General features: G+C 39.8%; 1 protein-coding gene and 1 pseudogene across 10 annotated transcripts in view; both read right to left on the bottom strand.

The window, feature by feature from the left end:
• SSX2IP (SSX family member 2 interacting protein) overlaps positions 1 to 27,267 on the bottom strand; it is a 55,068-nt gene that overhangs the window by 27,170 nt on the left and 631 nt on the right. For 8 of the 10 annotated variants that reach the window (XM_061121507.1, XM_061121509.1, XM_061121510.1 and 5 more), the window contains exons 2-3: positions 905 to 1,036; positions 107 to 276 (exon numbers count right to left, since the gene is read on the bottom strand). In XM_061121507.1, the coding sequence (XP_060977490.1) occupies positions 107 to 276; positions 905 to 947 (213 nt within the window). In that variant the 5' untranslated portion in view covers positions 948 to 1,036. The remainder of the gene's footprint in view (positions 1 to 106; positions 277 to 904; positions 1,037 to 27,267) is intronic. The other 2 variants (XM_061121512.1, XM_061121516.1) reach the window with 1 other exon arrangement.
• Positions 16,882 to 27,262, bottom strand: LOC133074539 (activator of 90 kDa heat shock protein ATPase homolog 1-like; annotated as a pseudogene).

The following is a 27,267-nucleotide window of genomic DNA, read 5'->3' as shown; positions in this document are numbered from 1 at the left end:
TCCCGGGCCAATATGTAACATACGTGTGCTTGACAAGTTTACCATTCTTATGTACTATTATATAACATGATTTCTGTTATTTATTGCATCTTACAAAAAAAGTTACCTGATCAAGATATGAGATACTTTGCTCAATATTCTCTTCTGTGCAAAAGGCACTAAAATAACTGTGCACATTTTTTGATAAAGGTATTGAAGAACATAGCACTTGCTGTGAGTATAAACTTGATGGAGACATCTTTGTTTCTGAGGTATATTGAGAGATAGTTTTGCTTTCTGAAAGAATCAATAAAAGGCATTTACATAAATAACTTGCAAAGAATGTATGCAAAGCTAATAACATGATCTTTATTACCAAAGATTCTGAATTACAGAAATATTAAGTTTTTTCAAATTAGTTTTTCAAATATTAATTTTTTTCAAAACCAGTTTTTTCAAAGCTGGTTTCTGTACAAAAACTATATAATATTTTCCAAAAAATATACAATAAAGTGGTTACTCTTAGAAAGCATATTAAGTTGCAATATTCTATCTTAAAAATTAACAGTACTTTAGATTTATAAAACTGTTAGGCAAAACCTACTTGTCTATGCACTCAAACTTTATGTGATTAAAAGAATAAATCAGAGAAATATACTGAAGTAGCCAATTAATTTATTTCAAATGCAGAAAAATCTCCTCCTCAAGTAATCAACTATTCAGCCAAAGCACTTAACCCTACTAATTAGGTACAATTCTTAGCTCTCCCTTATGATTTTACTAAAGAAAGATGAAAATTATATATTTTACTCCTATTTATGTCTCTCTCTAGGTACACCTTCAATATTTATGGTAATTACAGTGTCACTGAAAATTAACCTGCCCAATTACTGTTCTAGCTTCCAACCATTCTAAACTCTGTTACCTGAAGACAGACCTGGATCTGTAATAGTCATCCAATCTCCCATAGCAATCACCAGAGCCAGGATACCTGAGGAACCAATTCAGCAGTGACACATTCACCCCAGCTGCTGTCAGTCTTCTATGTAGGCATTTCCTTAGAAAACAAATCGTAGAATAAGAGCATCAAATTAAACATGTGAAAGCAAATATAAAGTCAATGTGTCAGAAATAGTCACACATGTGCTTCAAACCAGAAGGATTCTGTACTACTCTCACGTACTATCATATAGAACACAGGAAAGCATAATAATAAAAACTCTGTGTTTGTGTGTGTGTGTAAGTTCAGTTCAGTAGTTGCTCAGTCATGTCCAACTCTTTGCAACTGCATGGACTGCAGCACACCAGGCCTCCCTGTCCATTAGCAACTCCCGGAGTTTACTCAAACTCATGTCCATTGAGTCGGTGATGCCATCCAACCATCTCATCCTCTGTCATCCCCTTCTCCTCCCACCTACAAACTTTCCCAGCATCAGGGTCTTTTCCAATGAGTCAGTTCTTCCCATCAGGTAGCCAAAGTATTGGAGTTTCAGCTTCACCATCAGTCCTTCCAATGAATATTCAGGACTGATTTCCTTTAGGATGGACTGGTTGGATTTCCTTGAAGTCCAAGGGACTCTCAAGTGTCTTCTCCAACACCACAGTTCAAGATTCCAGTTTGTGCTTCATCCAGCCCAGTGTTTCACATGATGTACTCTGCATGTAAGTTAAATAAGCAGGGTGACAATATACAGCCTTGACGTACTCCTTTCCTGATTTGGAACCAGACTGTTGTTCCATGTCTAGTTCTCACTGTTGCTTTCTGACCTCCATACAGATTTCTCAAGAGGCAGGTCAGGTGGTCTTGTAGGAATGGCAAACCACTTCAGTATTCTTGCCTTGAGAACCCCATGAACAGTATTAACAGTGCGTGTATAAGGATCAAAGTTAAAAGGCTTCTCAAGTTATAGTAAGGTATTCACATTACTTCGCATATACAAAGTACATGATCTGACTCACAATATAAATCTAAGGTACAGAATTGTACTAGAATATTGGAGTGGGTTACCATTTCCCACTCCAGGGGATCTTCCCAACCTAGGGATCAAACCCGTGTCTCTTGCATCTCCTGCACTGGCAGGCAGATTCTTTACCACTGAGCCACCTGGAAAGCCCTAATAAGTATTTCCAAATTATATCCTTTAAAGCAAAATTCCTACTTTACTTTACTTCTTTGAAAAGAAAAAAATTTCTTGGCCAGCATTCCCATTTTTTGTTTGCAGTTTTTACTAACTATATTAGCAAAACTTTTAATTAATGTTGGGATGGATGCAGTGAAATGAATACTCCCATACACTGCTCTCCAGAAACATTAGATCAATTTATACTACTACCAGGCAATTTGACAATATATATCAAAGTCTTAATAATGAAAATAAATTTTGATCCAGAAATTCCACTTTCAAAACTTAATCCTAAAATAACATTTTCTACAAAGATTCACCAACATATTGTTCCTTATAATATGAAAAAGACAGAAATCACTTATATGTTCCACAGTAGGAGATTGGTTACATAATACATTTATATGCTGGAACACTGTGCATCCTTTAAACACAATCATTCAGAATTAGAGTGGCTAACAAATACACAAAAGGCAAGAAAGGTGTATGAATCAAGTAGACTAAGTATAAGAAACACATAAACTTTTTAGTCTGCCATTCATACTTCTATTTTTCTACAGAGACAACAGAAGCAGTAAATATTTCTCCACCATAAAAAATTCAAGTGAAATTATAAATGGCAACTGGAAATTGATTTCAAGGTCAGGGACAGGAGGAGAGAGGTGAAGATGGGAGGCTAGCTGGAGAACACATGGTCAACACTTTGGACAGCTGCTTCCCAGCCTCAAGAAACTGTGGCCAAGAGAGAAAGCAACTGTGTTGGTACATCATTTCATTTTGAGAGATGTTGAGATGCTGGATTTCTCCATGAAATCTCCAAATAATATTAGCAGCTAATTACAAACATATGCAAGCTACCCTGTGCAAAGGCGGAATGGCTAGAAGGGGGAGATCAGAGCAACACACATTTTGATCTGCGAGGTGGTTACTTAGGTACACATATCAGTACAATTCGTCAAGTGGTACATTTAAGACCTGTGCACTTGACTGAACAGAAGTTATACCTCAAACACTACCATTTTTTAATAAGCCAAATAAAATGTGTCTTTAGGTCAGATCTGGACTGTAGATGGAGAGTTTTACCATACCACCTCTCTTTTGAATACTAAAGATGTGGGAGAATATTCACAATATGATGTTAAAGTGAGACGAAATCTTTCATTCATTCAGTAAAATTTTAACTGTGCTACTACATGCTAGCATGCTTTAAGGCATAGGGAAAGCCCTGCTCTCAGAAGTCCACATTCTGGTGGGATAGAAATAGATCAGAAGTAAGCAATAAATTACAGTAACTTCACATTCACTGTGATGAGAATAAGGAAAATAAAACACTAATCAGAGTATGGGGAGGGAATATCTGGATCAGTCAAGGAAGGCTGCACTGAGATGCTGATGTCTGAACTGAGACCTAAATGATACGGAACCATCAACCACAAAAAATAGCCAATGACCAGAGAAGCCCAGGTGGAGAAAACAGCACATACGAAAATCCAAGATGGAAAGAACTTGGTACATATGAAAAACATAAAAACAACCAGTATACCTGAAGCACAGTAACAGATGTACAAAGTTGGATTTCCTCTAAACTGCAATGAAAAGCTCTCAAAGCGGTTTAGGCAGGAAAGCAACATGATCCCCTTTAGGCTTTAAAAAATATCATTACGGCCACTCTGCCCTATGAGATTATAGGGGGGCAATAGTGGGCACTGAAGAAATCAAGCTACTGCAATAATTCAGGCAAGGAGACCAGAGTTACAGTATGTCTCTTCAGTGAAAGAAGAGACACATGGATAAATTAAGGATGTGTCCTGGAGACAGAACCTTCAGGATTTATAGATGGATTGAAACAAGGGCAAAAGAGAGATGACAATTCCTAGATCACACAACAACATAAAATATATACTTATGCAATTCACAATTATGTGATATCACATATCACAATTACGTGATAAAATGTCACATACTATACACATAACATTATGATGTCACACATATACATAGAAGGTTTTCTAGTCTGGCACTGATCTTTTGCTATTTTGCCACTCATGTGTTTTGGGAAGAATACCTCGAACTCTTGTACTTTCCACTGACCTGAAATGGGTGTCCTCAGCAACAGGAAGAACAGGATGAGAGTTGAATCGGCACTCAGAAAGAAAAATGATCTCACTTTTGGTTTTCAGAAATAGTAGCTATAAGCAAAACAGAATCCAAGGGATAATAAACCCAACGATTCCAACCTGGCTCTGGTTTGGGTAAGTTATTTTAACTTCTCTAAGCCCTAGTTTCCTCACTGGTAAATTGCCATTATCTTCCAAGGATTGAGATGATGCACATAAAATATTTATTTAGCAACTGCCTGGCATATGGGATACATGTAATTCGTATCAGTTGTTATCATTAACATCCCAACATGGATCTGGTTGGTATAAATGACAGGCTTCTAAAACCTATAACAAAATGCATTGCTGCTCTCAGTAAGACTTCAACATAAATCCTCAGAAGATCTGAGACACACCATTAGAAAACATAACACTGGCTCTAAGTGCATTTTCTCCTCATACAGAAAGATTATTAAACACCAAAATGCATCTACTACAATTGTTGTTGTTCAGTTGCTAACTCGTGTGCAACTCTTTGCAATCCCATGGACTACAGCACACCAGGCTTCCTTTTCCTCCACTATCTTCCGGAGTTTCCTCAAGTGCATGCCCATTGAGTCGATGATCTACTACATATCCACACTTTAAAACTGTAATTTAAGTCAGTTACTCTTAACTGTGTGTTTAGCTCTCCAATGTCTACAGGTTTCAACAGTAAATTGTTCCCTGTCCTGTTAAAAACAAAAACATAGATGCAAAATATTCAGGTCTAGTTAAATATCCAAAGTGAAAACCAAAACTATTCTATTCAATGAGGCACCAAATTATGCACACCGAGGCTTGTGATAAAATGTCACCTAGCCAGTCTTTTCAAGAACAGAGACTACACATCAATATGCACCCTAAAAGAGAATAATTTATGCAAAGTATTCTATACTTGTCTCCTGAGAAACCTGTATGAGGGTCAAGAAGCAATAGAATCAGACATGGAACAACTGACTGGTTCAAAATTGGGAAAGGAGTACGTCAAGGCTGTATATTGTCATCTGCTTAGTTAAATTATATGCAGAGTGAGTTCAGTTCAGTCACTCAATCATGTCTGTATCTTTAGGATTCCATGGACTGTAGCACACCAGGCTACCCTATCAATCACCAATTCCCGGAGCTTACTCAAACTCACGTCCATCAAGTTGGTGATGCCATCCAACTATCTCATCCCTCCATCGCCCCCTTCTCCTCCCACCTTCAATCTTTCCAGCATCAGGGTCTTGTCCAATGAGACAGTTCTTCCCATCAAGTGGCCTAAGTATTGGAGTTTCAGCTTCACCATCAGTCCTTCCAATGAATATTCAGGACTGATTTCCTTTAGGATGGACTGGCTAGATCTCTTTGCAGTCCAAGGGACTCTCAGGAGTCTTCTCCAACATCACAGTTCAAAAGCATCAATTCTTCAGAACTAAGCTTTCTTTATAGTCCAACTCTCACATCCGTACATGACCACTGGAAAAACCATAGTTTTGTCTAGATGGACCTTAATTGGCAAAGTAATGTCTGCTTTTTAATATGCTGCCTAGGTTGATCATAGCTTTTCCTCCAAGGAACAAGCGTCTTTTAATTTCATGGCTGTAGTCACCATCTGCAGTGATTTTGGAGCAAAAAAAATAAAGTCTGTCATGGTTTTCACTGTTTCCCCATTTATTTGTCCTGAAGTGATGGGACCAGATACCATGATCCTAAGTTTTCTGAATGTTGGATTTTAAGCCAACTTTTTCACTCTCCTCAGGCTTTTCAGTTCTTCTTTGCTTTCTGCCATAAGGGTGGTGTCATCTGCCTATCTGAGGTTATTGATATCTTTGCTGGCAATCCTGATTCCAGCGTGTGCTTCATCCAGCCCAGCATCTCTCATGATGTACTCTGCAAGTAAGTTAAATAAGCAGGGTGTCAATATACAGCCTTGACATACTCCTTTCCCAATTTGGAACCAGTCCATTGTTCCATGTATGGTTCTAACTGCTGCTTCTTGACCTGCACACAGATTTCTCAGGAGGCAGGTAAGGTGGTCTGGTATTCCCATCTCTTTCAGAATTGTCCACAGTTTGTTGTGATCCACACAGTCAAAGGCTTTGGCATAGTCAATAAAGATGATGTTTTTCTGGAACTCACTTGCTTTTTTGATGAACCAGTAGATGTTGGCAAATTGTTCTCTGGTTCCTCTGCCTTTTCTAAATCCAGCTTGAACATCTGGAAGTTCACGAGTCACATACTCTTGAAGCCTGGCTTGGAGATTTTGAGCATTAATTTGCTAACATGTGAGATGAGTTGTGCAGTAGTTTGAACATTCTTTGGCATTGCCTTTCTGTGGGATGGAATGAAAACTGACCTTTTCCAGTCCTGTGGCCACTGCTGAGTTTTCCAAATTTGCCAGCATATTGAGTGTAGCACTTTCACAGCATCATCCTTTAGGATTTGAAATAGCTCAACTGGAATTCCATTACTTCCACTAGCTTTGTTCGTAGTGACGCTTTCTAAGGCCCACTTGACTTCACATTCCAGGATGTCTGGCACTGGGTGAGTGATCACACCATTGTGATTATCTGGGTCAGGAAGATCTTTTTGTATAGTTTCTGTGTATTCTTGCCACCTCTTCTTAATATCTTCTGCTTCTGTTAGGTCCATCCCATTTCTGTCCTTTATTGTGCTCATCTTTGCATGAAATGTTCCCGTGGTATCTCTAATTTTCTTGAAGAGATCTCTAGTCTTCCCCATTCTATTGTTTTCCTCTATTTCTTTGCATTGATCACTGAGGAAGACTTTCTTATCTCTCCTCGCTATTCTTTGGAACTCTGCATTCAAATGGATATATCTTTCCTTTTCTCCTTTGCCTTTAGTTTCTCTTCTTTTCCAAGCTATTTGTAAGGACTCCTTAGACAACCATTTGCTTTTTCGCATTTCTTTTTCTTAGGGATGGCCTTGATCACTGCCTCCTATACAATGTCACAAATCTCCATCCATATAGTTCAGGCACTCTATCAAACCTAATCCCTTGATTCTATTTGTTGCTTCAACTGTATAATCATAAGAGATTTAATTTAGGTCATACCTGAATGGTCTAGTGGTTTTCCCTACTTTCTTCAGTTTAAGTTTGAATTTAGCAATAAGGAGTTCATGATCTGAGCCAGAGTCAGCTCACGGTCTTGTTTTTGCTGACTGTATAGAGCTTCTCCATCTTTGGCTGCAAAGAATATAATCAACCTGATTTCAGTGTTGACCATCTGGTGATGTCCCTGTGCATAGTCTTCTCTTGTGGTGCTGGAAGAGGGTGTTTGCTATGACCAGTAAGTACATTCTCTTGGCAAAACTTAGCCTTTGCCCTGCTTCATTCTGTACTCCAAGGCCAAATTTGCCTGTTACTCCAGTTATTTTTTTACTTCCTACTTTTGCATTCCAGTCCCCTATAATGAAAAGGACATCTTTTTTGTTTGTTAGTTTTAGAAGGTCCTGTAGGTCTTCATAGAACCATTCAACTTCAGCTTCTTCAGGATTACTGGTTGGGGCATAGACTTGAATTACTGTGATACTGAATGGTTTGTCTTGGAAATGAACAGAGATCATTCTGTTGTTTTTGAAATTGCACCCAAGTATGGCATTTCAGACTCTTTTGTTAACTATGATGGCTACTCCATTTCTTCTAAGGGATTCTTGCCACAGTAGTAAATACAATGGTCATCTGAGTTAAATTCACCTATTCCAGTCCATTTTAGTTCACTGATTCCTGAAATGTTGATGTTAACTCTTGCCATCTCCTGTTTGACCACTTCCAATTTACCTTGATTCATGGACCTAACATTCCAGGTTCCTATGCAATATTGCTCTTTACAGCATTGGACTTTACTTCCATCACCAGTCACATCCACAACTGGGTGTTGTTTTTGCTTTGGCTCCATCCTTCATTCTTTCTGGAGTTACTTCTTCACCGTTCTCCAGTAGCATACTGTGCACCTACCAACCTGTGGAGTGCATCTTTCAGTGTCCTATCTTTTTGCCTTTTCATACTGTTCATAGGGTTCTCAAGGCAAGAATACTGATGTTGTTTGCCATTCTCTTCTCCAGTGCTCCAGTGAACCACATTTTGTCAGACCTCTCCACCATGACCCATCTATCTTGGGTGGCCCTACACAGCATGGCTCATGGTTTTATTGAATTAGACAAGGCTGTGGTCCATGTAATCAGTTTGACTGGTTTTCTGTAACTGTGGTTTTCATTCTGTCTGATGGATAAGGATAAGAGGCTTATGAAAGTTTCCTGATGGGAAAGACTAACTGAGGGGGAAACTGCACCTTGTTCTGATGGGCAGTGCCATGCTCAGTAAATCTTTAATTCAATTATATGCAGAGTACATGTGAAATGCCAGGATGGATGAAGCACAAGCTGGAATCAAGATTGCCAGCAGAAATATTAACAACCTCAGATATGCAGATACCACCACCCTTATGGCAGAAAGCAAAAAGGAAGTAAAGAGCCTCTTGATGAAGGTGAAAGAGAGTGAAAAAGTTGGCTTAAAACTCAACATTCAAAAAAGCAAAGATCATGGTATCCAATCCCATCACTTCATGGCAAACAGATGGAGAAACAATGGAAACAAGTGACAGACTTTATTTTTCTGGGCTCCAAAATCACTGCAAATGGTGACTGCAGCCATGAAATTAAGACACTTTGCTCCTTGGAAGAAAAGCTATGATCAACCTACACAGCATTCTAAAAAGCAGAACCATTACTTTGCCGACAAACGTCCATCTAGTCAAAGCTATGGTTTTTCCAATAGTCATGTACGGATGTGAGAGTTGGACTATAAAGAAAGTTGAGCACCAAAGAACTGATGCTTTTGAACCGTGGTGTTGGAGAAGACTCTTGAGAGTTCCTTGGACTGCAAGGAGATCCAACCAGTCCATCCTAAGGAAATCAGTCCTGAATATTCACTGGAAGGACTTTTGCTGAAGCTAAAACTCCAATACTCTGGCCACCTGATGTGAAGAACTGACTCACTGGAAAAGACCCTGATGTTGGGAAAGACTGAAGACAGCAGAAGGAGATGACAGAGGATGAGATAGTTGGATGACATCACTGACTCTATGGACATGAGTTTGAGCAATCTCTGGGAGTAGGTGTCAGACAGGTAAACCTGGCGTTCTGCAGTTCATGGGGTAGCAAAAAGTCTGACACGATTGAGCAACTGAAATGAACTGAATCTGTAACCCCCAATTCTCTTTATACAGCATGGATCAGAGTAGCTGCTTAAATTCCCAAAACCATGAGTGAATTTTATGAGCAAGACGTAAAGATTAAGAATTCAATATCTTGTGAAAGATACTTCATTCATTTAAGATGGATGGGAACAGTCATGAAATAAAGAAAAAAAATCTATAAAGTAACCCATAAGTAAGAATTTTTTCTCCTATACATCAGAAAGACATAGTTTTGTTCCTTCCTAGTGAATAACATATATATAGGCACATAATAAACTTTAGCATTTCAAGTACTCCTCAATGTACATTCCAATAAATCTTCATAAGAGAAAATCTTACTAATTGCAGTAAAATTGCAAACTTCAGTAAAAAGGTTATCTCACTATTTCTGAAGAACTACTTTGGCATCCATCTATGTGCTATGGGCCCCAAGTACAATGCCATATACCTCAGTATAAAATAAGCAAGGGTAATCTGGTCTTTTCTGGGTGGATTATGCTGAAGTCAAGAATTATCAGGTAGCCATTTTTTAGGTCAGAATCCTGGCAGAAAATTGAGAAGCAGTGAGACAGCATATTAAAAAGCAGAGACATTACTTTGTCAACAAAGGTCTGTCTAGTCAAGGCTAGGTTTTTCCGGTAGTCATGAATGGATGTGAGAGGTGGACTATAAAGAAAGCTGAGTGCCCAAGAATTGATGCTTTTGAACTGTGGTGTTGGAGAAGACTCTTGAGAGTCCCTTGGACTTCAAGATCCAACCAGTCCATCCTAAAGGAAATCAGTCCTGGGTGTTCTTTGAAAGGACTGATGGTGAAGCTGAAACTCCAATACTTTGGCCACCTGATGTGAAGAGCTGACTAATTTGAAAAGACCCTGATGCTGGGAAAGATTGAGGGCAGAAGGAGAAGGGGATGACAGAGGATGAAATGGTTGGATGGCATCACCGACTCAATGGACATGGGTTTGGGTAAACTCCGGGAGCTGGTGATGAACAGGGATGTCTGGTGTGCTGTGGTTCATGGAGTTTCAAAGAGTTGGACACAACTGAGCGACTGAAGTGAACTGTACTGAGACAGTTGAACATGACGATTTACACTGTTTCTGAAAGAAAATAAGGATTTTAGTAAGTTTCCAAAAAGACATCTATCACTCTTCATGTCAAATTATTTTCTTTCATATGTATTTATCTATATTACAGATAGGAAGCTCGGCCTCAAGGGAATCAACAGGACTGCGTGAGGTCACACTTGTAAGGGGTTGTGAAGTTTAGCTCAGCTGCTCAGTTGTGTCTGACTCTTGAAGCCTAGACACAAATCTCCACCTTTAAACTGGTGCTCCTGACTCTACCATTCAGTCATGCAACACTGTACACACAAATCCATCAAGTACTCTATGTTAAAAGGAGAATATAATTAAAGATTTTCATCAAGGTTCTTTAAAAGACTGAGTACCTCTAATTCATTTCAAATGATTCCACTCAGAACATACAATTCTTACAGGATCTTACCTACTATTTAAGTTGAGGTACACTTCTAAACTTCTCCTCTGCTGTGCTACGAACAATAGCTTTTTACTCATTTATGAACACTTTGCTTTAAAAAGGCATAAAGACAATGCCTAGAAATGAGATCAGTTCCACAGAAAGTTTAATGAGGGTGGAAATAAGTCATTTTACCATTTATCCCTAAAATATTAAGACATCATCAAATACAAGTTTATGGATCTTTAGCAAGAACATTTGTGGTTCTAGGTTAATTACATGTGTTTTTTCAAATAGAAATGTTCCTTGCCTGGTTCTTCTTCCTTCTTCCCCAAAGACTCAGGGCTGCACAATATATATCAACCACTTATAGAATTCTGGGGTAGGCAGCCTGTAGGATACAGTCATTCCTGTATACACCTTTAGATTGTTCCGTTCTTTCAGAGTGGGCTATATTTAGTGACTAGCTTCCAACAAACAGAATTTGCCTGCAGTACAAATTGGCTTTGATCCCTGGGTTGGGAAGATTCCCCTGGAGAAGGGAATGGCTACCCACTCCAGTGTTCTTGCCTAGGAAATCCAAAGGACAGAGGAGCCTGGCACACTACAGTCCACAGGGTCTCAAAGAGTCAGAAACGACTGAGCGACTAACACTTTCACACATTCACTCACTCAAGGTATCATGGATCCCTCTTTCTGGGGAAAGAAAGCTGTCATAGCTGTCCTGTTGCGAGCAGCCCCATGAAAGGCCGATGTGGCAAGGAACCAATGCCTCCAGCCAACAGTTAGTGAGGGCTCGAGGCCAGCCAGGAGCCATGCCAAGTGAGTCTGGAAGTAGATCCTCCCCAGTCAAGCCTTGAGATGCCTGCAGCCTTGGCCAACACCTACAGCAGCCTAGTGAGAGACCCTGGGCCAGAGGCACCCAGCTAAGTGGCACCCAGCTAAGTGGCACCCAGATGGAAAAAAACTTGGAGATAAATGACTTATTTTAAGCTGTTAAATTCTGGAGTAATGTATTATGCAGCAATAGATAAACACTAGTTTATATACACATATATGTATTACATTTCTGAGTCCCTTCCATAATTATGTTTCCTAGTGAAATATAACTAAAGTGATACCATGCACAACAAAAGCAATTCATCAGGTTTATGACAATGATACCATGCAGTATTACAATGAATCACTGCATATAATTTTAGCTCACTAGTTCATGAACTTCTAAACTAGGGTGGGAAATGTATTCATCTTTGTATCCAACAGCTCCTGAAACACAGCAGGTGCTCAAGCAGGCGTCCATAACATGAACCAAGTCCCACGTCTGGTACACTCACTTTGGCCTGTGAACGCCACTTTTGCTTTCTTCTTTCACCTGCCCCCAAACTAATATTTCTTCAAAGCCCACCTCACCCACCATCATCCTGTTCACATAGTCCAAGAAACTCTGTTCTCTGGGTCCTTCTAGTTTATTTCACTTTTCCCATCTAGACTCCTGAGTCACATTCTCCACTTCTGTACCCACCTCCCATTTTAGTAGAATAATCAACAAATACCCAAGTAAATAACTGATGATAAATTAGCATATTCATTCCAGCAAGCAAAAGTGGATAAACAAAAACAGCAATGGAAGAGAAGCACAAGATGTGAGTCCTTTAGAGGAAAGAACTACTCTTCATCATCTCCCAAATCTCTCCTAACACTTCTACCCACGGAAAGAGAGCTTGGCAGAAACCTAAGTGATGTTTTGATTACAAGATTTCCTTCACACAGTACACTATTTTAAGTGTTCTTTTCAAGTTCACTTGAAATTCAAACTTGAGAAGACACAACTGCCTACTTAATCAGAGTTCTAAGACAAACTTCAATCAAGGGTGAGAAAATATTGCTTTTTTCATTATACAAGAAGGTAGTAACATGATACTATCTGGGCTTCTAAACATTACACAGGATTTTCCACAAATAACCAACTAAAGTCTTTGCTAAAATCTCACAAAGTGAGAGCTACCCAACTTTGGGTTAAGAAAATAAAATTCTTAAAACGAAGTCTTTAAACATTAGTCCTTACAAATTCAGCCATAAAACTTTAGAATTTAGTTATCTGCATACTTTAATAAATGCTATTACTCTCAAAAACCAAATACTTTATGATTACTCAGAAAAATACTATGTCCTACTATGATTTTATTCCAAAGTAAACTATAGCTTTCAGTTCAATTATTAATACCTGTTACCTTACACAAAACTATTCAGATATGCATATCAGTACAGATAAATACTAAATTCAACTTCTTAGAATCTGCTTTTTACAAATTTAAAATCTAAATGATTTCATCTGAGTGGCATAATAGTATAGATTTCTCCATAGAAATAAATTCTTCTCCATAAATTAAATTTTAATATATATTTGAATGGCTGAAACTCAAAATTTGATATCCCTTTAATCACCCTCCCTGTTGCTGAGTTTGTGGCTCTGAGGACCTACAGTTGGGGACACAGTGCAAATACTATGAGCCTCGCAAGCCTGGGGCACACAGGTCATATCCTGACCAAGTCTCTCTCAGCTGGTTTCCTCACACAGAAAACAGGGCGATACTACCTACTTTGTAGGGTGGTTATGGGTATTTAGTGACATAAGTGGTAAAAACTAAGTACCGAATACCTAGGGAACTGATCTAACACACATGTCAGGTGCTGTCCTCAATGCTTTAAAACTTTACGAAGGCAACCTTCACAACAACCCTGAGTCATCACATTATTTCCCCTTTCAGTGATAAGGGACATGAAGTACAGAAAAGCTAGGTAACTTGCCCAAGGTCACACAGCGGGCGAGTGGCAGAATCGGAGGCTACTGCCCACTCCACACTCCAGAGCCCAGGTTGCTGCTTCACAGATGAGAGGCCCAAGAACAGTATCTGCTACCAGCACTCATTAGAGCATTTGGGCAAAACTGCACAAAATAGTGTGCAGACACAAACTGCAGGAAAATGTTTCATGTGTATCCTTTTGAGCTGAGGGATACAATTGCCATGAAGCTCCAAGTCAGAATCCTCCATTAGAAAGCTACCCTCTTAGCAGCTTAGGGAGCAGGAAGCTATACCAATCCCTTATAAACACCTTGACCCAGATACTGCTGCAGAATGAGAAACAGTACTTAAACACAGGGTCCAAAGTCAGACTACCTGGTTTCAAACTCAGTTCCAGCACTTACAAGGTAAGTGGCTCTGAACAGAAATCTCTGGACCTCATTTTCTTTATCTGCAAAAGGAGAGTAAAGCCAATCTCTACCTCAAAGGATTATGATAAAAAATCCAAATTAAATAATTATAGTTAAGCAATAAACTTAGCTTTAAATTTACTTGATAACTTTATTAAATAAGTATATTCATGCAAAGGACTTAAAACAGGGTCCTGGGTATATGGTAAGTGCTCAATAAATGTTAGCTATTAGATATTTTACTAATTTGGAATATTTCCATGATATTTTATAAGTTAAAAAAAAAGGCTGCAGGACAATAACATGATCTTATTTGGTCTTTTTAAAAAAATCTAAAGAATGTTCAAACTACCATACAATTGTGCTCATTTCACATGCCAGCAAGGTAATGCTCAAAATCCTTCAAGGTAGGCTTCAACAGTTCGTGAACCGAGAACTTCTCGATGTACAAGCTGGATTTAGAAAAGACAGAGGAACCAGAGATCAAACTGCAAACATTTGTCATATTACAGAAAAAGCAAGGGAATTTAGGAAAAACACCTACTTCTGCTTCACTGATGAGGCTAAAGCTTTTGACTATGTGGATCACAACTAACTGAAAAACTTCTAAAGAGATGGGAATACCAGACCACCTTACCTGCCTCTTGAGAAACCTGCACGCGGGTCAGGAAGCAAGTTAGAGATGGACATGGAACAACAGACTGGTTCAAAATTGGGAAAGAAGTACATCAAGGCTGTATACTGTCACCCTGCTTATATAACTTCTATGCAGAGTACATCATGAGAAATGCCAGGCTGAATGAATCACAAGCTGGAATGAAGATTGCCAGCAGAAATATCAACAACCTCAGATACTCAGATGATACCACCCTAATGGCAGAAAGCAAAGAAGTAAAGAGCCTCTTGATGAAGGTGAAAGAGGAGAGTGAAAAAGTTGGCTTAAAACTCAACACTCAAAAAACTAAGATCATGGCATCTGGTCCCATCACTTCATGGCAAATAGATGAGATAAAAGTGGAAACAGTAGCAGATTTTATTTTCTTGGGCTCCAAAATCACTGCTGATGGTGACTGTAGCCACGAAATTAAAAAAACGCTTACTCCTTGGAAGAAAAGCCATGAAAAACCTAAATAGCATGCTAAAAAGCAGAGACATCACTTTGCCAACAAAGGCCCATAGAGTTAAAGCAAGGTATTTCCAGTAGTCATGTATGGATGTTGAGAGTTGGACCATAAAGAAGGTTGAGCACCAAAGAACTGATGATTTTGAACTGTGGTGTTGGAGAAGACTCATCTTGAGAGTCCCTTGGACTACAAGGAGATCCAACCAGTCAATCCTAAAGGAAATCAACCTTGAATATTCACTAGAAGGACTGATGCTGAAGCTCCAATACTTTGGCCATCTGATGTGAAGAGCTGACTCACTGGAAAAGACCCTGAGGCTGGGAAAGACTGAAGGTAAAATAAAAGGAGAAGGAGATGACAGAGGATGAGATGGTTGGATGGACATGAGTTTGAGCAAACTCCAAGAGATAGTGAAGGACAGGGAAGCCTGGCGCATTACAGTCTATGGGGTTGCGATTGAAACAACAACAATATACGAATGTATATACACGTATAAGTTTTGCCCTGTGAAGTTTGTATAAGAACAGAAAAAATTAGAAGACAAGACCAAGACCAACCTGGGAGCAGAAAAGAGGACAAGGGCAGGACATCCATCCCCTTCACAATGTACTTTCACACACAAAGGTATTATGAGTAATCTCTTTTTTTGCGCCTTCCAAATTTTCTATAAGTGAATGTGTTTTTCATATAATGAGAAATAAAATCCACATTTTAAAAAGGCAATTACAGAGATAAGCAGAGAAAATGGGGGAGAGTAGCACCAAAACTCACCAAAACTAAAAGCAGAATGGCATGTGTGATAAAAAATATAAAACATTTATCTTCAGACTAATCAGTTAAGCTGCACTATCAACCCACAAAGGCAAACGGCCCTGAAGGGCAAAAATTGATTAGAAATATACAAATGTCCCAGAGTTATTCAGACAGTCAATTATGTAAGTGAAACAGAACTTTACCAGAGGTCATTAGTCTGAAGTTTTAGATGGCAACCCAGCAGTCCACAAAAGTTTGAAATGCGTAAGTCTTTCTACTCATCAATTATACTTCTAGGCATCTATTACCACATAGTCAATCATGCAACTTAGCAAGCATGACATATAAGAACACTGCTGACTACAGCTTTATTTTTAATGGCAAGAAATTGGAGAAAATTTAAATATTAATAAGGAGGGAATTCCCTGGCGGTCCAGTGGTTAGGACTCCATGCCTCCACTGCAGGGGGCCCTGATCTGGGAATTAAGATCCCACAAGCCCCATGACGCAGCCAAATGAATGAATGAATAAATATCAATACAGAAACAGCTAAAAATCAATATATATGGTACAGTCAGAAGAAGGGGTACTCTGGGATTAATAAAGTGAAGTAGATTTGCATGTATAGTGTGAAAAAAAGTGATGAAAAACAAAAATATTTTGATTACCATTTTTTGCTAATTATCTAAATACATTTAGGAGAAGAGTATGGAAACGTTGTGAACTGTTAGTAAGGACAGCCCTGGGGAATGGGATGCCTGGGTGTAGTGAGGCGTGGGCCAGTGTTTTCACTTCTACAGCACACCTTTACATAGCTGGATATTCCAGGGCATGTACTGTTCTGCAACATTTTTAGAGGCAGTGGATTTATGCACGGTTAGTGAGGCGATATGGATGCACTTTAACCGCAGACAGAAGCACCCCTGCCTTTTAGGGGAAACATCAATGTAGACAAATGATAAATGCTCCCCCATCAATCAATGACACTTCCAGAACCTACCCCCTCCTCATGATCACATATACAAGTGAGCAATGGTGCTGCACCCTTCACACTGACCCTGGCCATGTCAGAGCGTGTGTGTGGGGAACCAGCCCACCAGGAAGGTCTGCCTTGCACTGATGTGAAAAGCAAAAACACAGAGTACTGGCTGGCCTGGCAAAGATGGACTCTTCCTCCAGATCAATTATAATCTAAACTCAATAGGAAGAAAGAAGACAGAGGTTGACTTTGGTTTATAACTATTAAAATTCTTCTCAAAAAAGAATGTTCTTAATCTACCAACCTTCTAGGACTCAAGCAACTAGTACAGTGCATTTCTCTGCTTCAAGAGAGCAGCTCATGAAGTTAGACGGGTATGTCCTTAGAGTCTATGCCACACCATCTGGTATTTCATTATACAATGACTTATTACTCTTGTTTTCATCTGTGTTGGTTTTGGCTCTTCAGATAAGCTCATCTTTTTTAGGTGCTGGCACCTCAGGGAAGCCGCACAAGGTGCTGAAAGAGCACCAGACCAGAGTCAAGGGCCGCAGTTCCCAGAGCCACTTCCACAGGCACGACCCTGAGCAAGTCATCGTTTCTGTGGTCTTCAGTTACCACACCTGTAAAATTAGGGTTTTTAAAGACTTTTCAATTCTACTATCCATGATTTTTACATCTCTCATAGGACCTAATACAGAATCGAGTACAGCTGTTTATATCAAAATTTTCTCACATTTTTAAGCAGAATATGCACACGCTGTCTTCACAATCATCAAACAAGATTCTACTTAATTTTAAGAATAAAATAACTAAGTGTAAACCATTTATTTGAAACAAGTAAACTGAAATCCTTTTACATGTATTAAATGATTAAATTTCACAATAACCCAGTCAATTGCCCCTATCAGAGATGAGGAAACAGGTCCAGCAAGCTTTCTTACCCAAGGTCACACAGCTAGAATATGATGAAGTCAAGAAGCAAAGCATAACAGTCCAGCACATTTAACTACACACCCTCAGTTCAGTTCAGTTCAGTCGCTCAGTCGTGTCCGACCCTTTGCTACTCCATGAACTGCAGCACGTCAGGCCTCCCTGTCCATCACCAACTCCCAGAGTTCACCCAAACCCATGTCCATCGAGTTGGTGATGCCATCCCACCATCTCATCCTCTGTCGTCCCCTTCTCCTCCTGCCCTCAATCTTTCCCAGCATCAGGGTCTTTTCAAATGAGTCAGCTCTTCACATCAGGTGGCCAGATTACTGGAGTTTCAGCCTCAACATCAGTCCTACCAGTGAACACCCAGGACTGATCTCTGCTAGGATAGACTGGTTGGATCTCCTTGCAGTCCAAGGAACTCTCAAGAATCTTCTCCAACACCACAGGTCAAAAGCATCAATTCTTCGGTGCTCAGCTTTCTTTAGTCCAACTCTCATATCCTTGCATGACTACTGGAAAAACCATAGCCTTGACTAGACAGACCTTTGTTGGCAAAGTAATGTCTCTGCTTTTTAAAATGCTGTCTAGGTTGGTCATAAGTTTCCTTCCAAGGAGTAAGTGTCTTTTAATTTCATGGCTGCAATCACCATCTGCAGTGATTTTGGAGCCCCAAAAATAAAGTCAGCCACTATTTCCACTGTTTCCCCATCTATTTGCCATGAAGTGATTGGACCAGATGCCATGATCTTGGTTTTCTGAATGTTGAGCTTTAAGCCAACTTTTTCACTCTCTTTCACTTTCATCAACTACACACCCTACACCCTACTATATTGTAGAAGAGGAAGGAATACACAAATAGTGAGTTGCTTTCTCAAATCTGACACATACAGAGGTTCTTGCTTTCTACCACCTCCCCTTGAGACTAAATTATAATCCAACAGTATTATTCCAATTGAATAACCGTATAGAAGCAGACAAAATATTAAATAGCAATACAAAAAAATTTCTGAAAAACAATCTAGTGAATATACAGCTCTTTTCCAGGCTTTCTCTGAATGGCCATTCCTTTCTCTTTGTGCTTCCAGAACACTTTGCATTAACTCTGCAGTACAGAACCAACTGTAATAACACCTTCTCACCCACCACCTAAGCTGTACTTCTGGCCAGCAGGCCTGTCAGAATATTGCTTGTACCCTTGCTTTGGTATGACAAATAGATGGGGAAACAATGGAAACAGTGAGAGACTTTTATTTTGGGGGGGCTCCAAAAATCACTGCAGATGGTGACTGCAGCCATGAAAGTAAAAGACGCTTGCTCCTTGGAAGAAAATCTATGACCAACCTAGACAGCATATTAAAAAGCAGAGACATTACTTTGCCAACAAAGGTCTGTAGTCAAAGCTATGGTTTTTCCAGTAGTCATGTATGGATGTGAGAGTTGGATTATAAAGAAAGCTTAGCACTGAAGAATTGATGCTTTTGAACTGTGGTGTTGGAGAAGACTCTTGAGAGTCCCTTGGACTGCAAGGAGATCCAACCAGTCTATGCTAAAAGAAATCAGTCCTGAATATTCATTGGAAGGACTGATGCTGAAGTTGAAGCTCCAATACTTTGGCCACCTCATGCGAAGAACTGACTCATTTGAAAATACCCTGATGCTGGGAAAGATTGAAGGTGGGAGGAGAAGGGACAACAGAGGATAAAATGGTTGGATGGCATCACCAACTCGATGGACATGAGTTTGAGTAAGCTCCCAGTTTGACAGACAGGGAAGCCTGGCATTCTGCAGTTTGTGGAGTCACAAAGAGTCAGACATGACTGAATAACTGAACTGAACTGTACTTGCTTTGGTATGAGGTATCATAACTGACCCTCAGTCAATATGGAATCCAATAAAGTTTGCTGAATGAATGTCAACTAAGTTTGATGATATATTAATGTGATGTATGCTACTGTAATACTGTGACAGACCAGAATCAACACTTCAGTCATGCTGCAACTTAGTAAGGCTTTTGATGGAGTCTTGATTGTCTCTAAGTCTCTAAGTCTTCCAGCCTAGAGAAGCAGGAAGGTGATTAGATGTTTGAATCAAGACCACAACTTAAGAGACAGTATGAAAGTGAAAGTCGCTCAGTCATGTCTCACTCTTTGCGACCCCAAGGGCAATACAGTCCATGGAATTCTCTAGGCCAGAATACTGGAGTGGGTAGCCTTTCCCTTCTCCAGGGGATCTTCCCAACCCAGGGGTCAAATCCAGGTCTCCCACATCCTTCCAGGGCAGAGGCAGGAATAGCAGCAATCATTCTTAAGAGATGATTAAGGAAAAAAAAAAAAAAAACCCACACCAATCTAACTTTGTAAACTTGAAAGTGAGCTAAGTGAGAATGAAATATCAATAAATGGCAATTATTTTAAATCTTATTTGAACTTCTTAGCAAAAGAACCTTCCACTTAAAAGCAGAAAAACAGGCAGTTTTGGCCACAGTTTCAGAGGATCCATGAAGCCATCCAGAGATTTGCCAAGGATCATGGACAGGGACTGAAGAACTTCTGTTTCAGATACCTATGTGAAGCTGGTAGGCGAGAAGAACTACTGCTCTTAGCTTTTACTACCTGTCAAATGTGTTCACCAGCCATGTCACTCAGCCTTACCATGGCCCTAGGAAGGAGTAAATACAACATTACTTTCTTGATGGAAGAATATGAAACTCAGGGAGGCAAGATAACTTAGCCAGTTGCACACCTGAAAGAGAAAGGAAAACTTAGCCCTTTAACCTGGAAGGTAAGAATGAGACTAGCTTACAGTGTTACCTTGGCGATACTGTGATTTGCTTCCAGATTACTGCAATAAAGCAGGTCACATGAATTTTTTGGTTTCCCACTGCATCTAATAGTTATGTTTACATTACACACGTAGTCTACTACATGCGCAATAACAGCATTATGTCTGAAAAAAAAATAAACATGCCTTAATTAAAAGATACTGCTAAAAAATGTTAACCACCTGACAATGCAGGGTTGCCCCAAACCTTCAATTTATTAAAACACACAATAATGTGAAGCAAAATAAAAAGAGGTATGTCTGTATCTGATTCCAAAGCCTCACAAACCTTGGCCTCCTCTGGACACTCAACAAGTATCTGGAGCAAATGATATAAATTTTTTGAGACCATCTCCTCATAAACTAACACAGCTAGTGACAGACTGTATTTACTGATGATTTCTAAAAGGTCTTTTCCTTCATTTTTAAAATTACACTAATTTAGCGTAGGTACACCTAAAAGAGAACTCACCCTCTCTTCCCACCCAGCAGAAAGCATGCGCAAACCCAAGGTACACATGAAGGGAAGGGCCCTAGCCCCAAGTTAGTGGCTGGGATGGTGCAGTCCTCTGAGTCCCAAGTCTCAGTCAGGAGAGGGTTGGACTGAAATACTGGGCAGCCTGTACTCCCGCTGCTGACCCTAAGAGAAGCATGCACCATAGCCAAAGGACTGCTTGATGCCCTCAATGTAGTACCGCTGCCAACCCTGCCACATTCTCTCCTCCTCATGGGCAGGAATGCCTCAGCCTTTCAAACACAGCTCATTCTCTCCATTCTTGTCAACGAAGGTGAAGGTGATGGTGGCAAAGCCACCTTTTGGCCAAGATTTAAACCTCCACTTCCTCGCAATATGTTTCTCAGGGACCAGTTCAGTGAATGCTCCAGACACTGACACCCATCAGCTGAAATTTGCCATCTTTCTCTGGTTCTAACATTGCAGGAGGGCTTTCCAGGTGAAGTGGAAATGCAGGAAATGCAAATTCAATCCCTGGGTTGGGAAGATCCCCTGGAGTAGGAAATGGTAACCCACTTATTCCGGTACTCTTGCCTAGAGAATTCCACGGACAAGGAGCCTGTCGGGCTACAGTTCACGGGGTCGCCAAGAGTAGGACACAACTGATCGACTGAACAAACACATAACACTACAGGAGCGTGGGTATAGGCCTGAGCAAGCTCTTGGGGAGTGAAAAAAAAAGGCAAAACAAAACAAAAAAACTCTGTAGAGCTCCTCTAATGATGTCAGGAAGGTTTCTCTAAGTGGGGATTTTGACACCAACAGGTCTGACCTGGGTTTTTGAAACGGCAGATTTGGCCTTGCGCTCCTCAGTTTTCAGTGCTGGCTGCCCGGCTGGGTCTACTGACTCTCCATGATTGTAAGCAATATTGTACCCTGTGTGAACTCTGTTTTGAGGATGCTGCTGATTCTTTAAGGCCATGAGATTTGTGTCTGGCTCATCTCTGGCAAAGCTCACACTAATCTCCATTTCATCCACACTATTTTCATCAGACAAACTGGGGATCTCCACATCACCCTTGTACTGCACTCCAGAGGTACCTGTCCAGTTTCGTTTAATGCTCCACTCATAAAAGAAGGTAAATTTGCCTTTGTGATGGTTAATGGATGCCTTCCCATCAAGTTTATTTACTTCTGACACCTCGAACTTCTCATTTAGCACACACATAGGAACAGTGTTTTCAGTTTATCTGTGGATATATTCAAAGCATCCCTCTCAATGTCAGCTGTTGACATTGGTAGTATCTGCTTACTCCTCCATGGTCCAGCATGGGTCGCCCTCACCCCACCTGGCCATCGGCTCTCCTCACATGCTGCCACCAGTTTCTGAGCAGCCACAGTCTCAGGACCATCCAGTCCCAGCCTCCTAACAGTGCCTGGAAACTACTAGAAGCTAAAATGTCTTCTTGCTGTTACAGGCTTGATCCTATGTAGAAGGACATTTCTAGAGTTTGGATACAGAATACTGGCATACCTCACTTTATTGTTATTGTACAGATATCTGCAGATACTGTGTTTACAAATTGAAGGTTTATGGCAACTCTTCATCAAGAAAGTCAACTGGCACCATTTTTTAACAACAGTATTTTCTCACTTCATGTCTCTGTCCACATTTTGTTAACTCCTACCTTATTTCAAACTTTTTCATTGTTACTGTGTTTGTTATGGCGAACTGTGGTCAGTGATCCTTGACATTACTATTACTACAGAAAGATTAGGATTCGCTGATAATGGTTAGTTTTTTTTAGCAAAAAAAGTATTTTTTAATTAAGATATACACATTGTTTTTCAGGCATAATGCTATTGCATACTTAAAAGACTATAATACTGCAAAAACATAACTTTTATATGCACTGGGAAGCCAAAAATCCATGTGACTCACTTTATTGCAATATTCACAACACTGGAACCAAATCCGTTATATTTCTGAGGGTGGCCGTGTAAACAATAATGCTGAAGGTGCCATCTTTTCAAAAGGAAGCACAGACAATCATATTAAAATCAACTAGCAAAAGACTGACAAACTCAAGACTATCCTTCATAACCTAAACTATTAACCATTAGGCAAAAAGTACAGTCATCCTTCAGTATCCAAAAGGGGTTGGTTCCAGGGCCCCCCGTGGATACCAAGCTCTGAGGATGCTCAAGCCCCTTACAGTACAGTACAATGAACACAGTCAGCCCTCCTTATCCACAGGATTCACAGTCACAGACTCAACCAACCTGTGTTCAATTCAATTGATTCAATTCAATCTATGGTTGGTTGAATCCGTGGATAAAGAGGGTCGACTATGTATATGCAATGGCTGTTTTATCCACCTTGGATTACAAGTATCTACTGGCCACTCATGAAACTGAATTCTTTTAGAACAATATTATTCTAGAAATCTCCTCCCACATTATGCTTACAAAACAGGTCCCATTTTCAGTAGCCCTGGCACAAAAATATTATAGCAAACAGAGCAATTAATGGTCAGGGGCTGGCTGGCCAAATTAGCCAGTGACAATGAAGACAATGAAGGAAAGATAAGAAAAGCTTCAGAAGCTGGGCTGACAAACATGGTGACAAATATACAAAAGGGAGGCGTTTATTCTCTCATGTAAAAATCTGTTTTTGGTACTAGACAGACAACAGTGTCACATAGATAGAACACAGGAGTAAAGTTACCAGCAGGTTTGGTTAAGTGTGTGAAGATAAAGAGCTCAGTGTAGAACTCACTGGGTTTATACAGGTCCTCACGAGGCATTCAAATGGGGATAAACTCTAGGGCCTGGAGATTAAGATATCAGAGTAGATTTAGGAGTCATCGGCATACATGTGGTAGTTGAATCTATACAGAAAAAAAGGGGGGAGGCAGAAAGAACCTTCAAGAACATCAACATGTAAGAGGTGAGGGCAAGTGACCTAGATCTACGAGATGAAAACACAGGGGTGAGGGGAGGTTTTAGGAAAACCAAGGAAAACGAGTTTTAAAGAGGAGGAAATGAGGAACAGCAGCAAATGCCACAGAAAGGGCAGAGCTAAATAGAATATTGTGTTGAATCTGGTAATTAAGGACTTTATGACAAACCTGAGGAGCAAAAATGGAAATCAGATTTCAGAAAAATGATCAGTAAATAACAGGAGATAATAAACAAAGGTCACTCGTTCAAGAAGTTTAACAGAATGTATTTACCCTCTCTGAATGTGGAGGGTTTAGCTAATACTCACAAATAGAACAAAAAAAAGAAAAAATTCTGCCTTTAAGTTAGTTCTTACTCAATTACAGCATTTTTATGTCAAATAGTTAAGTATTCAAAAGATGTAAAGTGTTTTTCCAGGCACCATTCTGGATACTAATATATCATTTAATCATCACAAACTTATGAAGTAGGTTTTACTAATGCTAATTTACAAATGAGACAACTAAGGCACACAGAAGATAGTAGTATGGTAGTCAAATCTGAAATTTCACTCAAAAGAATTAAGAAGTGGGGAGGGCAATGTGAGAAGTGAGGGTTCATAGACAAAAACTGTAAATGTTATAGTGAGACTGCAATGACTGTTTCACTGGACAAATTTTAATATCTATTCAGGAACTTATTTTTACTTTGAAAGAATCTGTGTCTTCTCTCATCTCAGAATCCTACATTATTGAGACCTGACATGTTCATGCTTCTTATGACACTCAGATTCGGCACTGTATTACAACTGTCATTTCTCTTACTCAATCACAAGTTGACTGAAAACGGGTGTGTATCTTATTTATCTTGGTGTATTTACTTCTCTAATCCTAAAAGTAGAAGATTCTAGACTTACTATAGTAACCATTTCACAGATATAAAAATAACAAATTATGTTGTGCACCTGAAACTAATACCGTTATATGTCAATTATACCACAATTTAAAAAAGAAAGATGCTCAATAAAGGCTGGTTGTATGAATGATCATTTTTACTTTTCAGAACATCCTGGGGGCTTCAATAACTTATTTTTAGTCTTACACTGCTATGTACTACTCTGACTCAGATATTACTTGGATTGTCTATGGACCACTCAAATTATTGATTTTGCTGGAAATACCATTCTGAAGTAAAAATCAAATATACTTCCCCTGGATAAAACTTTTTAAGGATTCCCTATCACCTACCAGTCAAAAGTCATAGCCCTGGTTTTCCAACCTTACCTCTAATTCTAGTTACCTGCTTCCAACTACCAAACTGGGTTTCCCTGGTGGCTCAGTGGTAAAGAATCTGCCTGTCAATGCAGGAGACGTGGGTTTGATCCCTGGGTCAGGAAGATCCCCTGGAGGAGGAAATGGCAAAAATGGCAACCCACTCCAGTATTCTTGCCTGGAAAATTCCATGGACACAGGAGCCTGGCAGGCTACAGTCCATGGAGTCACAAGAGTCGGACACAACTCAGTGACTAAACCACCAGAGCAACAAACAAGTAGGTGTAAGAAACTAGCCTCGTGGGACTTACTTACATTTTAGTGGGGGGAGATAAAAAATAGAGCTGACATTTTGTTAGATTTTTGTTAATTGCTCCGTTTTAATCTGTCTTTTGGTCATTGTAGTTTATCCTTTTTAAATAAAATTTAAAAATCCAACCACACACACACAAAGCTCTGGAAGTGCTCCAACTTAAGTGTGTAAGATGAATTAAACGACACAATTCTGGGGCAGCGTCTTTTTTATCTTTTTATTTCTAGATGCATACCACAATGAAGGCACTCAGTATCTTTTACAAAACCTGAGTCATAGCTAGTTTGGTCAAAAGAAGCTATGTGAGGTTTTCAGACAGCCCCAAAATATAACGTGTCAGCCTTGAGGCCTTAGGCACATCATCTTAACAGTTAATGTTCTTTCTCTTACACACTGCCTCAGCATGTTTCCAGCACAAAGTGCTTTAACAAGCCCTGTCACAAGGCACAATGTGTTAGGAAGAGATCCTCACATTTCATCCTAGAATAACTAAGTCTTTGCAGTTATCCTCAAGCTGCTTCACCCACGTTACTAAATCCTGGGCCATGATTATCTTCATTGTACAGATGAGGGAAGGAAGGATATAAAATGACTTGACTGAAGAGTCCCAGCAAGTCACTGAAAGAGCCTTCATTTTAAATATCCGTTCCTGTTCCTCTCTTCAAACCACCATTCTGAGAAACTCTCACTGCCAGCAGGCAGAAAAGAGCATCAAACTCGTTATTAGCTTTTACTTGTTTAACTTGAATGAATAACAGAAGCTTCCTAGACCTGCAGGTTATGATAGCTGTAGGACACGAGAATTGATGGATTAAGTTTTGCTGACTGAATCCAAATTCATAAATCTACCTCTAACTTCTTCTAAATGTCAAAAGAGCATGAAGCAAACTTTAAAGGCATTTCTCTCTCTCTCTCCTGATCTCTAATTCTATCCAAGTTTGCTCAGTCCCCTAAATGTGTCAAGTCATACCTACCTTTACAGTTCAGGATCCAGGCTTCCAGAATTTTCTCCTACTTAAACTGTAAACCAATTCCTCCTGAGCCAAGACACCTATCATTCCTAGCCAACTCTAGATCCAGACACTAATCTGAACTGTTAGGGGGGCCCAGCAATTTTAAATTCCAGGCAGCCCCCCTCTTACACCTCCGAGCCACTCTGGGAAGAGTGCCTCTTCTAATCGTCGCCCCATTATGGGGTCCAGAAAAGGGAAATGTCAACTCTCTCAGATTCAATAAAAACTATTATCCACGTTGCCATTAATGGTAATTTGGAGATCACAACTAGTAATGGAAGTAACAACCTAAAGATTCCCACGTTATACGTGCTGAGAAAAAAAATTACTTAGCAGATGACATTTCCTAGCCCAAGTGACTTGCGTAACTGGGCGATTGGAACAGGCTCGAAAGACAGCAGGAAGCTCACACTTCAGTTTACTGTACTTTACTACAGAATTCTACACCAAAACATCCTCACACACGTCTGCCTTGAGATGATGTAAGTTGTTGCCCTAGTCTTTTAACCAGACCGGTAGGG

This window comes from Dama dama, chromosome 20 (assembly GCF_033118175.1).
Source record: "Dama dama isolate Ldn47 chromosome 20, ASM3311817v1, whole genome shotgun sequence".
Taxonomy (NCBI): domain Eukaryota; kingdom Metazoa; phylum Chordata; class Mammalia; order Artiodactyla; family Cervidae; genus Dama; species Dama dama.
Note: the sequence above shows the minus strand (reverse complement) of the source record. Positions and strands in the feature narration are given on the sequence as shown.